The 14,980-nt window shown below is 43.2% G+C and overlaps 1 protein-coding gene across 1 annotated transcript in view; it reads right to left on the bottom strand.

Moving 5' to 3' along the window:
* LOC140463619 (cGMP-dependent protein kinase 1-like) overlaps window positions 1-14,980 on the bottom strand; it is a 721,017-nt gene that overhangs the window by 134,333 nt on the left and 571,704 nt on the right. Inside the window, 1 exon segment of the mRNA XM_072557863.1 lies at window positions 4,490-4,564. Within this exon segment, the coding sequence (XP_072413964.1) occupies window positions 4,490-4,564 (75 nt within the window).

The following is a 14,980-nucleotide window of genomic DNA, read 5'->3' as shown; positions in this document are numbered from 1 at the left end:
CACAACTGACCATAATGATGGTGGGGAAGTCATTGATGAAGCAGTTGAAGATGGTTGGGCCTAAGATAGTAACCTGAGGAACTCTTGCAGAGATGTCCTGGAGCTGAGATGACTGACCTTCAACAATAACAACAACCATCTTCCTTTGTGCCAGGTATGACGCCAACCAAAAAGCGTCTTACTCTGATTTACATTAACTTGAGATATGCTGGGGCTCTTTGATGTCACACTCAGCCAAATGTGTCCTTGATGTCGTGGGCAATGGTCCTGGCAGAACCCAAACCGGGCACCACTGAGCAGGCGCTGCTTGATAGCACTGTTGATCACACTGTCTATCACTTTACTGATAATCGAGAGTAGACTGATGGGGCAGTAATTGGATTAGTCCTGCTTTTAATGTACAGGACATACTTTGGCAATTTTCCACAATTTTCCCAACTCCCGATGAAGGGCTTATGCCTGAAACATCGATTCTCCTGCTCCTTGGATGCTTCCTGACCTGCTGTGCTTTTCCAGCATCACACCCTCGACAATTTTCCACATTGTTGGGTAGATGCCAGTGTTATAACTGTACTGGAACAGCTTGGCTAATGAAAATTGAGCCATCTCATCATTGCGAGAATGCATTGGTTTGTAGTCATCTGCAATCAGTATGTGGACTTTCAAAAGTCCTTTTGACAAGGTTCCATATAAACAATTAGAAAGGAAAATTAAAACTCATGATATTCGGGGTAATGTCGTGACATGGATAAGTGGTAAATTCTGGAGACAAGTCTTCAGTACTACGGTCAGAATGGTGTTAGGGCCCAAAGCATTTGCAGTATCCAGTGCTTCCAACCATTTCTTGAAATCACGTGGAGTGAATCGAATTAGTTGAGGACAAGCATGTGTGATGCTGGGGTCAACTGGAGGAGGCTGAAATGGATCAATCACTTCGCACAAGTGGATGGCGATTACAGCAAATGCTTCAGCCTTATCTTTTGCACTGATGTGCTGGGCTCTTCCACCAATGAGCATGTTTGTGGAAATTTGTGATGCCTCCTTCTCCATTGAGTTGTTTAATTGTCCATTCCCATTCACGACTGGATGTGACAGGACTGAAGAGCTTAGATTTGATCTGTTAGTTGTGGGATTGTTTAATCTGTCTATCACTTTCTATATATGCAGTCTTCAAAGCCCTCCATGGCTTTGCCCCTTCCCATTCCCAACATCCTACAACCTTCTGAAATAAAGCTTTTACCTCCATTTCTGTTTAGTGATTATGGTCAAATCTTACGTGCCCTGTACTCCTTTGGATCGTTTTACAATGTTTAAGCACTATGCAAATGTAAATTGGTGTTGTACCAGCCAATGCTACTACCTCAACAAAACAGAACAATGCCATCTATGGTGATTCAATGGTACTGCAGGACAAAGCCTGAAGTACTGGAGCTGCATGAATTTAATTTAATTTAAAATCACATGAACCTCATTGCCAGCAAAGATAACCTGGAGCACATCGGCTTTGCAAACCATAGAGTCTCAACTCCAGGTATGGTACAGATATTGAAAATGCATTAAGTTAGTTAAGTGACGACTAACCTCATAAGAAAAGGAGTAAATCATTCAGTATTCAATCCTGCTGTGTCATTCGATCAGCTCAGAACTAAGCTGTTCCGCAACTCTACATACCTGCCTTTTCTCCGGATCTCTCAATATCTTTAACCTAACAGAAATTAAGCCACCTCATCATTGTGAGTATGCATTGGCCTGCAGTCATCTGCAATCAGTATCTGGACTTCCAAAAGGCTTTTGACAAGGTTCCACACAAGCGATTAGAAAGGAAAATTAAAGTTCATGGTATTCAAGGTAATGCCTTGACATGGACAGAGAACTGGTTGGCAAACAGGAAGCAGAAGTTGGGTCCTTTTCAGAGTGGCAGGCAGTAAAGAATTGGGTGATGTCGGGTTCATTTCGGGGATCCAAGCTGTACAATATGCATTAACAAGTTGGACTGAGCAATTGAATGCCATATCTCTGAATTTGCAGATGACACTAAGCTGGGTGGCAGTGTGTGCTCTGAGGAGGTTGCTAAGAGGCTGCAGGGTGACTTGGACAGACTGGCTCAGTGGGCAATTATTTGGCAAATACAATATAATGTGGAAAAATGTGAGGTAATCCACTTTGGCCACAAAAACAGGAAGATAGATTGTTATCTAAATAGTGGCAGTTTAGGAAAAGGAGAGGTGCAACGAGACCGGAGTGTCATGGTGGAACAGTTGCTGAAGGTTAGCACGCAGGTGCGGCAGGTGGTGAGGAAAGCGAATGACATACTCTCCTTCATAGCAAGAGGATTGGAGTGTTGCTGCAGTTATACAGGGCCTTGGTGAATCACTAGCTTGCATACAGTTTTGGTCTCCTAGTCTGAGGAAGGATATTCTTGCTATTGAGGGAACCTAGCGAAGGTACACCAGACTGATTCCCAGGATGGCTGGACTGACATGAGGAAAGACTGGCTCAACTGGGCTTGTGTTTGCTGGAATTTAGAAGAATGGTTGGGAGGTGGGGGGGAAGGTGATCTCATAAAAACATAAAATCCTGATGGGACTGGACAGGCTAGAAGCAGGAAGAATGTTCCTAATGTTGGGGGAAGTCCAGAACAAGGGGTCATAGTCTAAGAATAAGGGGTAAGCCATTTGAGACTGAGGTGAGGGAGAATTTCTTCACTCAGAGAGTTGTAAACCTGTAGAATTCTATCCCACAGGATGCTGTTGGGGCCAGTTCAGCAGATATATTCAAGAGGGTGCTGGATGTGGCCCTTGCAGCTAAAGGGATCAAGGGGTGTGGGGGAAGGTGGGAATGGGATACTGAGATTGCATGATCATATTGAATAGTGGTGCAGGCTCGAAGGGCCAAATGGCCCACTCCTGCACCTTTTTTCTATGTTTCAATCTTTTAGATAACCAAGGCCCAGTACCCTTTGAGATGATCTTGACTTTACTTAAAAAGGGCTAATGCTAATTTAAGCATTATCAACCCTAGCCTGTCTTATGTTGAGCTTTGTCCTCATCACAAGATGTTTTATACATTATTACCTTAAATTGTTATCTCTATTATAATCTGTGTCAAAGGTTTTTTTGTCTACTGTCTTTGTACTGGATGAAATATTCTGTATAACAAATCCACTGTTCATAGCATTTTTGGAGATACTGACAGAACTAACCAATGTGCATGTTCAACTGATTTTAAAAATATCATCATAGCCTGGTTAAGATTGGATTAAGTTCATTCATGGCATATTATACACGTTGAGACAGGAAACATTGGGTTGCACACACAATTACAACAGCAAGAGGCAACATCAGCTGACCAGAAACATGTTAAACCCAAATGTGAGAAGCTAAACAAAATGAACCAGCTCAAGTGTAAATCAGATCACTTATTGATAGTAACTAGCTCCTTCTATCCCTAATTCATTCTGCTGGCTGAATGGGCAAATCCAATTCCATTACTGAAACATGAAACAAGTTACAGTCACAAATGTACCAATGCTGATGCTAGAAAAAAAACCTCACCATTTAACAAAAAAACAAAAGAAATACCTGAAAGGTTAGTGGAGCAGATTCATTAATATATTTCAACACAGTACTAAATGTGTGTTCTTTAAAGAAACGCATTTGCAGAGCAATGGGTGCTAAACAGGGGAACGAATTATTTGGGAAGGGCCAGCACAAGCACAATGGTTTGAATGACCTCCTTTTGTACTGGGTGATTCTACGTATACATTGCGGACTGAATTCGGTGGGGTTCACACCATGTCAGTTCTTTAGAGGCGGACTTTTCTAGATGGTAACTGCACAGAATTTTGGGCATTTTCTTTCTCTATTAATATGTTCACATGTTAATGAGAAGCAATGGCCTACTGGTAAAATTGCTAGATTATCAATCCAGAAACTCAGCTAATGTTCTGGGGACGTGGGCTCAAATCCTGCCGTGGTGGATAGTGGAATTTGAATTCAATAAAGAATCTGGAATTAAGGAGGGGAAAGTGAGGACAGGGGAGATCAGAGTCAAAGATCAGATCCAGTGCCATATGTTTTGACTCTGGAATTAAGACTCTAGTGGTGATCAGGAAACTATTGTTGAATATTAGAAACACCCACCTGGTTCACTAATATCCTTCAGGGAAAGAAATCTGCCATCTTTATTTGGTCTGGCTTACATGTGACTTTAGACCCACAGCAATGTAATTGACTTTTAACTGCCCTCTGGGCAATTAGGGAAAGGCAATAAATGTTGGCCGAACCAGGGATGCCTATATCCAGTGAATGAACAAAATCAAAATGTGATTTCTACAATGAAATCGACATCATATTCAAAGGTTTTGCAAGTTAATCACATGGAAACAAAAGGGATTTTTCTCCAGACTAAGGATTTGATGTTTAACCACCAGCTGCAGAGGGCAGGATTGACAAAGATACAGTTCAAGGAGATAACATGACGGACATACTTAGCTTTAGCTTCAGCATCTTCATAGGCTTTGTTGGAAACATCTTCCAGGCCTCCGATCAGGTGCTTGAATGAACTGTAAAAGTCAGAATACGGCTTTCAGCAAATCCACACACGTATTAAACAATGCAAAACAAAAGAAGGAAAGTCGCAAGTCACAAAAACAAAAACTGCTGATGAAACTCAGCAGATCTGGCAGAGTCTGTAGGAAGAAAGCAGAGTTAATATTTTGAGTCCGGTGGCTCTTCAGCAGAACTGATAGCAGCTAGAAAAATGTGGTATTTATGCTGAACATGAGCTTGACCCTGTTCACATCACACTCGCTCTGGGCTCTGCCTCCATGTATCCACTCACCGCCAACACCCAAAGCTGGTCTTCAGCCACATATACCATCTTTTCTTAGCAGCCATCAGTTCTGGTGAAGAGTCACTGGACTTGAAAGATTAACTCTGCTTTCTCCCCACAGATGCTGACAGACCTACTGAGTTTCTCCAGCAATTTCTAGCTTTGTTTCTGATCTACGGTATCGCAAATCTTTGTTTTATTTAAGGAAGCAAATCAATCTGGGCAAAGTAAACAGCAGGAATATAATACCTTTTACCTGTCACATTTAATGGCCAGGCGCTCTCAAAAGCACATGTATACAATACATTCAACCTTAATATCTTGAGGGTTTTTATGAATAGGAAGGATTTAGAGGGATACGGGGCCATGTGCTAGCAAAGGTGACTAGATTAGGTGAGGAAATCTGGCCGTCATGGACAAGCTGTACATCTCTATGATTCTAATTTATGATTTTCACAATGTTTTCACAATGCAAGATATGCTGTCCAACCTGCCTGCTAGCTCTCAGGCTTTGAGTCTATACGTGTACCAACAACAAGTCTAATGAAGGATCCTACAGACATGGGGAGGCCCCAGTTGACTGAAGTCAAGAACTTCCAAACTAATGCAATGTCATACATTATTTACCTGATTTGGAGATGCCGGTGTGTTGGCTATCACCTGATGAAGGAGCATCACTCCGAAAGCTAGTGTGCTTCCAATTAAACCTGTTGAATTATTTACCAGGGAATAGAGGCACGGGATAAAGCAATGAAAGCCTTAGAGGGACGCATATTCAGTGAAAAGAGGGAAGGAGGGACTAAGCGTCAGTCACCATGTCACCAGACCTCCTTGGAGCAATTATAGAATTGGTAGGACTCTATTTACCTGTTGAAAAAAGAAACAAAAACTGCAAATGATGGAACAATGGGCTCCATTTGGCTTGGGGATTTGAAGATCCAAAAGCCTTCAGGATCTAACACAATGCCCAAGGTGTTAGAAATGGGGAAAAATGTTGTTTTTGCAGATATAGAAAAAGCATACAGAAAAGGGGTACAAGCAAGAGAACTATTAACTCTGCAAGTATTTAGGGAAGAGTATCTCTACTTTTCAGTGCATAATTATGGATAATTAAGTACTAACTTTACTGTAGATTTATTAAAGAAAATAATTCCTTTCACCATAATGTTTAAAACGACAGTTTCAGCAAAAAGCTAAGATTACTGAAACATATAAGCGAAGCACGTACAAGATACATTGTTAAGATGTATCTACAAGAATGAAATGTACCTATGGACAATGAAAGAAGTTACAAAGGGAGCATCAAGATAAAAGCTTAGCCTTATGACAGCACGTGCAAGGGAGAAAATTGCCAACTTGGAAAGAAGGGGGCAAAGGACGTGGAGCATAGGTGGGCAGAGGCGAAATAGTAAGAAAGATTGGTTAATGTAGGGATCGGAAGAGGTGACCTCACGTAGCTCAAAAGTATAACTGTGTAATAGTTGGAATAATCATTACTTCAATTGCTCTCTGCAATTGGGGTCCTTTCTTGCAAGATCGTAGAATAAATTGTCTTGTTTCCAGCTTTGGTGGTCTCATCTAAATTTTATTGAATTTTGTTTCTAACAAAGGTGACGTTAATGACCTGTTAACTGGATTTGAATGGCACACTGAGGGACCCCCATGTGGTAGGAAGCCACCACAGTGATTCACAATGAATGGCACTTTACAACTAACTTGAGACTTTGTCTCATCATAACTGAGGAGTGATCGCATTATTCCAAATGTAGCAAAGACTGACTTTTGCAAATTGCTCCTAATAACTTTGATTCCCCAAGGTGATCTAAAATCTATTGACCTCAGCCTTGAACGTGCTAAATAATGTAGCACTTGCAACCCTCAGGGCTAGAGAACTCCAAAGATTCACAATCCTCAGAGTGAAGAAATGTCTCCCATTTCCATCAGAAATGATTGGCCCCCTATCGCAAGAAATCAATCTCTCAAGCCTCTTCGAAACCTTGTATTTTTCAGTCTTAAAAAGAGTTGAATTTACTCAGCATTTTTCTCTCAACTTCTAAATTGCACCAGCATCTCTCTCTGAGATTTGTTGTCCCATTTGATGACTGACCTCTGGAATGTAAATTATGACCAAGAAATAATGTTGCAGTTCTCTACAAGTGCTCGTCATCTCCATTGCTCATATACAACACTGTACGAATCAGTTAAAGGATAGCTTCATTTCAAGTTAAACAATTGCAAGGTAAACAGATGACCGAGAACTTGACAGCATAATGCGATGTGATGGTGGGGAGTGCTGGAGAAGTGACAGCTTTCAGGAGGACATACAGACAGGCACGTGGAATAACAGACACATGGTTGATGCACTCTAATACAGAGAAGTGCGATGCGATACATTTTCGGAGAAATAATTAAAAGTGGTAATATAAAATAAAGGATTTAATTCTAAACAGGATGCATGAATACAGAGACCAGGGTATACGCGCTCAAATCACTGAGAGTAGCAAAGATGTTTGGGAAAGGGTTGAAAAGCATACAGGAGTCTGAACCTTAATGACTGAAGCATATAATTCCAAAGGGATGAATGACAGGTTAGAAGATTGGACAGAATACAAAGAACAATTTCAGACAGACTAAAAGAGAAATGAGGGACAGACGTAAGAAAGCTAGCTAGAAATATAAAAACAGATAGTAAGAGTTTCTGTAGGTATTCAAAACAAAAAGTTGCCACAGAGAGAGTGTGTCTGGGGAATTAATAATGGAAAATAGGACAATGGCAGATGAATATAATATATATTTTGTATATCTTTACAGTAACAAACCCAAATAACATTCCAAATAAAATTGTGAATCACAAAGAAAGGGAGTGAGGTATTTAAAATAATTACAATCACCAGAGGACGGGTACTAAGAAAATGATTATAATTAAAATTGAATGTGCAGAATCTGAGTAATTTCTGAATGGCATGAGCTATGGTAAGACGTGGGAGAGAATGAGACAAGATTCTAATGAGGCCCATCTCAGTATCAGGAGCATCTTACTCCATCTTTTACACTTTTCACAAGTGGCATGGCAAGATTCTCACTAGACAGCAGCAAGTTACCAAGTAAAAAAGGAGTTCTTACGATCTGGTAAGTAGGAAATGAAGAAAACCTTTTTTTTCCTCAGAGGATCAGGTCTTTGAAACTCTCTTCACCACAAAGTGGTAGAGATTAGATTAGATTAGATTACTTAGTGTGGAAACAGGCCCTTCGGCCCAACAAGTCCACACCGCCCCGCCGAAGCGCAACCCACCCATACCCTTACATCTACCCCTTACCTAACACTACGGGCAATTTAGTATGGCCAATTCACCTGACCTGCACGTTTTTTGGACTGTGGGAGGAAACTGGAGCACCCGGAGGAAACCCATGCAGACACAGAGAGAATGTGCAAACTCCAAACAGTCAGTCGCCTGAGGCGGGAATTGAACCCGGGTCTCTGGCGCTGTGAGGCAGCAGTGCTAACCACTGTGCCACTGTGCCGCCCACACGGAGCCCAGATGGAGCCACTGAATATTGTTAGGCCAGGGGTAACATCATGGGCTGAAAGGCCTGTTCTTTGCTATATTGTTCTATGTTCTAGGGCTGAAAATGTGTTGCTAGAAAAGCGCAGCAGGTCAGGCAGCAGCCAAGGAGCAGGTGAATCGATGTTTCGGGCATGAGCCCTTCTCCAGGAATGAGGAAAGTGTGCCCAGCAGGCTAAGATAAAAGGTAGGGAGAAGGGACTTGGGGGAGGGGCGTTGGAAATGTGATAGATGGAAGGAGGATAAGGTGAGGCTGATAGACCGGAGTGGGGGTGGGGCAGAGAGGTCAGGAAGAAGATTGCAGGTTAGGAAGGTGGTGCTGAGTTCAGGGTTGGGACTAAGACAAGGTGGGGAGAGGGGAAATGAGGAAACTGGAGAAATCAGAGTTCATCCCTTGTGGTTGGAGGGTTCCTAGGCAGAAGATGAGGCGCTCTTCCTCCAACCGTCGTGTTGCTATGGTCTGGCGATGGAGGAGTCCAAGGACCTGCATGTCCTTGGTGGAGTGGGAGGGGGAGTTGAAGTGTTGGGCCACGGGGTGGTTGGGTTGGTTGGTCCGGGTGTCCCAGAGGTGTTCTCTGAAACGTTCCGTAAGCAGGCAGCCTGTCTCCCCAATATAGAGGAGGCCACATCAGGTGCAGTGGATGCAGTAAATGATGTGTGTGGAGGTGCAGGTGAATTTGTGGCGGATATGGAAGGATCCCTTGGGGCCTTGGAGGGAAGCAAGGGGGGAGGTGTGAGCGCAAGTTTTGCATTTCTTGCGGTTGCAGGGGAAGGTGCCGGGAGTGGAGGTTGGGTTGGTGGGGGGTGTGGACCTGACGAGGGAGTCATGGAGGGAGTAGTCTTTTCGGAATGCTGATAGGGGAGGGGAAGGAAATATATCCCTGGTGGTTGGGTCCGTTTGGAGGTGGCGGAAATGACGACGGATGATACGATGTATTATGGAGGTTGGTGGGGAGGTAGGTGAGGACCAGTGGGGTTCTGTCCTGGCGGCAATTGGAGGGGCGGGGCTCAAGGGCGGAGGAGCAGGAAGTGGAGGGGATGCGGTGGAGAGCATCGTCGATCATGTCTGGGGGGACATTGCAGTCTTTGAAGAAGGAGGCCATGTGGGTTGTACGGTATTGGAACTGGTCCGCGTGGGAGCAGATGCGGCGGAGACGAAGGAATTGGGAATATGGGATGGTATTTTTACAGGGGGTAGGGTGGGAGGAGGTGTAGTCGAGGTAGCTGTGGGAGTCGGTCAGTTTATAGTAAATGTCCGTGTTGATTTAGTCGCCTGAGATAGAAATGGAGAGGTCAAGGAAGGGGAGGGAGGAGTCTGAGATGGCCCAGGTAAATTTGAGGTCGTGGTGGAAGGTGTTGGTAAAGTGGATGAACTGTTCAACCTCCTTGTGGGAGCGTGAGGCAGCGCCGATACAGTCATCGATGTAGCGGAGGAAAAAGTAGCGATGTAGCGGAGGGGTGGTGCCAGTGTAGCTGTGGAAGATGGACTGTTCCACATATCCGACGAAGAGGCAGGCATAGCTGGGGCCCATGCGTGTGCCCATGGCTACTCCTTTGGTTGGGAGAAAGTGGGAGGATTGGAAAGAGAAGTTGTTCAGGGTGAGGACCAGTTCAGTCAGTCGAAGGAGAGTGTCAGTGGAAGGATTCAATCAGTTGAAAGAGGGTTAACATGTTCTAGGGGTAAACATATTCTTGACTATAGCAAAGATTATCTTGGGAAGAAGCAATGTGGATTTGATGCCAAAATCTTATTAAATTGCTGAGCAAGCTGAAGGGGCTTGAGGGACTCATTTTTGCATGAAGGGTTTGGACAGCATGGATGGGGAGATACCATTCCTATTCATGTAAAGGTTAAAAACCAGAGATCAAGGCTTCATGGTGATTTGCAAAGCTCAACACAAGAGAGACTTTTTTGAAATCTGCTGTCTGAAAGTGAGGGGAGGGAGATTTAATCTGGCTACTCAAAAGAAATGGAGAACTACCTGAAGGGAAATATATTTCTATACCTGCAGGAGAGGGTTGGAGAGTGAAGAGAGCTCTGTTCTCTTGCAAAGAGGAGGCATTTGTTCAACTTGTGGAATAACTATTGTATGATTCACTTAAACTAATGAGTTAGCCTCCCTGATTTCAAATGCAGAAGTGTTTTGCACGTGATTACTTCGGACTTGGTCTATCCAGTATCAGACTTGTACATTAGATTCAAGGCTCACAGTTCAGCATTAAAACATGTCACAGATAATATTTAATTCTGATTTCCATCTTAGCTGTTTTATTTCTGCATTTATGCTGCTCGCTGCTACATTTGAGCCAGACCTGACCAAGCATGTAATCTACTGAGAAAGGTCAGAGTTCTGCTCTCTGGTTACAATCCTGCATCATAACATTATGCCAATTTATTTAAAAAGAGTGAATAAGTCTCTCAGAATCCCAATGCAGCAAGATGAGTCAGTTTGAAGTGATCAGCAGGTGGAACCACTTGTTGTTTTATCCAATTATTTGTTCCCTGACAATTAACAGTGATCCATGACACTCTCACAGAGTGTACAGTTAAAAAGGTCAGAGTGACAGCGCACTGAGTGACCATATTGTAGGTGGTTCATGAACATTCAAGAAACTGAAGATATCAGTTGCATCGTGAGTTTTACAGCCCACCCAATGTTATTCTCCAACGTATTTTAGCAAGGACCAATAGAATAGAAACCCTACAGTGAAGAAGCTGGCCATTCGACCCATCAAATCCATACTGATCGTCCAAAGAGCACTCCACCCAGGTCCCCCCTACCCTATCCTATCCCTGTAACCCTGCATGGAATGTAAAATCAGATTGTGGGAGATTCCCCCAAGAGTGAAACTGTTTCTTCATTTCAAGTTGGGTCGGATCCGACGTGGCTTCGAACCCTCCATCGCCATCCTGAAACAAAGCAAAATTTTCATGGGGTTGTGGTCTTAATGACCCTAGAGAAGGGTTTACTGTCCAATTATTATCTCCCAGAAAGAAAAAAGTTAGTAAAGCTGTATTATTTGCAAGTTAACATACTGATCTTAATGAAGCTCAATTTAGAAGGTAAATAGGATCAGTAAGTGCCATTTATTGGTCTTTCTCATTGATCTGAGGAGCAGTATGAAGGAGAAGTAGGCCACATTCTGGCCTGAATTGGCAGCCATTGCTGTGATTGGTGCCTGTGCATAGTCTTAAAAAACCATGAAAGGACCATCGTCTTCAAATTGTCCGAGATAAATGGAGAACTGGAAGTGTAGGGAAACAAAACAGAAACTGCTGGAAAAACTCAGCAGGTCTGGCAACATCTGCACAGAGAAAGCAGAGTTAACAATTTGAGTCTAGTGACCTGTTGTCAGAACTCCTTTAGATTAGATTAGATTAGATTAGATTACTTACAGTGTGGAAACAGGCCCTTCGGCCCAACAAGTCCACACCGCGCCCGCCGAAGCGTAACCCACCCATACCCCTACATCTACATCTACATCTACATCTACATCTACATCTACATCTACATCTACCCCTGACCTAACACTACGGGCAATTTAGCATGGCCAATTCACCTGACCTGCACATCTTTGGACTGTGGGAGGAAACCGGAGCACCCGGAGGAAACCCACGCAGAAAACCCACGCAGACACGGGGAGAACGTGCAAACTCCACACAGTCAGTCGCCTGAGGCGGGAATTGAACCCGGATCTCCGGCGCTGCGAGGCAGCAGTGCTAACCACTGTGCCACCGTGCCGCCCACGGGGAAGCTTGATTCTATTGAAGTTTCATTGTTCCTCAGTTTCTTTTTAAAGATTAGATCTTCTACAGTGTGGAAATAGGCCATTTGGCCCTACAAGTCCACACTGACCCTCCGAAGAGTAACCCACCCAGACCCATTCCCTACACTAATGCACCTAACCTACGCATCCCTGAACACTATGGGCAATTCACCTGACCTGCACATCTTTGGATTGTGGGAGGAAACTGTAGCACCCAGAGGAAACCCACTCAGATAGGGGGAGAATGTGCCAACTCCACACAGAATGTCACCCACAGCTGGAATCGAACCCAGGTCCCTGCCAGTGTGAGGCAGCAGTGCTAACCACTGAGCTACCATGCTGCCCCTTTGTTAGTCACACTTCCACTGTATTTTTATCCTTAGTCAATAATAACATTGCAGTGTGCCACTGTTCTGCTTCCACCAGACTGGTGTTGATCAGCTTTTGAGAGTTATTAAAGATGCCCTGTCCGGAAAAAAATGAACCCTAAAGCTGAGTTCATCACGACCTCAACAATGTGCCTGATGAACAGCATGAGATACTTTTATTTTCCACATGCACCCCCAGCATCGCCCCATCCCCAGGAACATTGCAGATTCAAGAATGGAGGCAGCTGGCCAACTCAAAAGGTGATCAGAGTAATTTCTTTCCCATCCTGCCTCCAAACTGCTCTGATTTAGAATGGGAAAATTCAGCCACCCAGAGACTCTGGAATTATCCACCAGCCTGTCTGATTTAGCCTTGATCATCCCAAGATATTTTCCTGACTGAGATTCGTGGTGATCATTCTTTAAACCAAAAATGATGCAACGGGTAAAAGAAATAACATGGCTTAGAGGAAAAGTTGAAGATTGAAATTTAGAAATATTTGCTCATGGCAAAGATTAATGCAACAATACGTCCCTGTCCTACACTAACACCTGTTAAATTATATATGTACACTAACAGGTAACCACAATAACTGAAGGGAATTGTCACTTTTGAGTTAGTGTTTGATTTTAATGAAAGGAGATTTATGAGCTAGTGTACACAGTATGTAAAAAATGTCTAACAGAAAGAGGATTAAACATAGATTTTATAGTTTTTACAGCTCCTATCACTGAACTATCTCCTTCACACTGAGTTTTTATTTTCTACTTATTAGTTCCTTACAACACATTTGCCTACATTTCCTTAATCTCCTCACCACCGCCCACACCTCCACTCTCTCTCACACTCCCTCTCTCCCTCTAGGTTAAGAAAACCAAGTTGACCTCAGAATCCACAGGCCACACTGGAAGAATATGGCAGGATTTTTGCTCTGAATCCCAGAGTTACTTGGGTGAATGAGTATTAGGTGAGCAGGAGTGGTCTGCGCTGGCAGACACTCTAAGAATAGAAGAACACACCGAGGACACTATCAGTGATTTCACTTGATTTGATTTGATTTTTTGTCACATGTACCTAGCTACAATGAAAAGTTTTATTTTGCATGCAGTACAGGTAAATCATACCATACAATGTTCATGAAGTTAATAGAACACAGTGAGGAATACAATGTTACAGCTGCAGAGAAGGTGCACAGAGAGTGAGATCAACATTAAATTTAAAACTTGAGAGATCTGTTCAGAAGTCTGGGGAAGAAGCTGTTCTTGAATCTATTTGTACATACATATGTTATGATGTGCACACTGGATCAGGGAGGCTGCAAACATGGACTATGTGAGGCAGAAAAAGGGAAAATAAACAAATTGCTTTCATTTATATGCAAACAAAAAACATGATTAGATTAGATTAGATTAGATTAGATTACTTACAGTGTGGAAACAGGCCCTTCGGCCCAACAAGTCCACACCGCCCCGCCGAAGCGTAACCCACCCATACCCCTACATCTACATCTACCCCTTACCTAACACTACGGGCAATTTAGCATGGCCAATTCACCTAACCTGCACATCTTTGGACTGTGGGAGGAAACCGGAGCACCTGGAGGAAACCCACGCAGACACGGGGAGAATGTGAAAACAACAATCTTATGAAGCCAAAAAAATAGCACGAGCATCATTGGTCACTCATGTGGGAACTGTAGGTAGGACATAGAATGGGAAGCACATCAGAAAATCTATCAAGCTCACACAGTCAATGAGGCTGTAACAGATATCTCGTAAAGGTTCAAGAACAGAACACCAACAACAGGTCACAGACCAGAAAAGGTTACAGAGCAAAAAGGTTACATGTAGCATAAAGGATACAGACCAGAGTAGATTTCAGAACCACACAGAGCACACTTTGACCTGACCACTTCTGAAAGTGAAGAACCTTGAATTTGAGGGACATCTAGTTTCCTTCTGCAGCGACATTACAATGTTATATGGCACACACATGGCAGGCTGAGGGAGGCTCACTGGGTAGTACGTTTCTCTTCTGCATTATTGTCTGTCACAGTATATCTTATCCACAAGCAGGAAGCTTCTGGAAGAGTTCAAGTGTGCTGAAAATATCCTTTCCCAATACTTGTGCTGGTCACTCCCAAAAAAGGTCTGGATCTGATGTTGAAGAGTGTAGTCCCAAATCTAACAATACAATTACATAACTCAGGATGTAACAATAAGCCTCCCTTGTGATCTGAACTTTGCATTGTGCCTTTCACAAGTGCACTTCGCCAATCTTTCCAAAGGTAGCCTGGCTTGGTAACATGAGGCCAGATGTCTCATTTCACATGTAAATAGATTAAACACTTATTTAGCTGAATTGAATATCTGCCCTGGAGAACTGGGATTAACTAAACCATGTGCTCTACTCTTTACAGGGGTTGATACACATAGAGTTATAGAGAT

Source organism: Chiloscyllium punctatum, chromosome 38, assembly GCF_047496795.1.
Source record: "Chiloscyllium punctatum isolate Juve2018m chromosome 38, sChiPun1.3, whole genome shotgun sequence".
Lineage (NCBI taxonomy): Eukaryota > Metazoa > Chordata > Chondrichthyes > Orectolobiformes > Hemiscylliidae > Chiloscyllium > Chiloscyllium punctatum.
The sequence above is the reverse complement of the archived record's forward strand: the minus strand, read 5'-3'. Positions and strand labels throughout refer to the sequence as shown.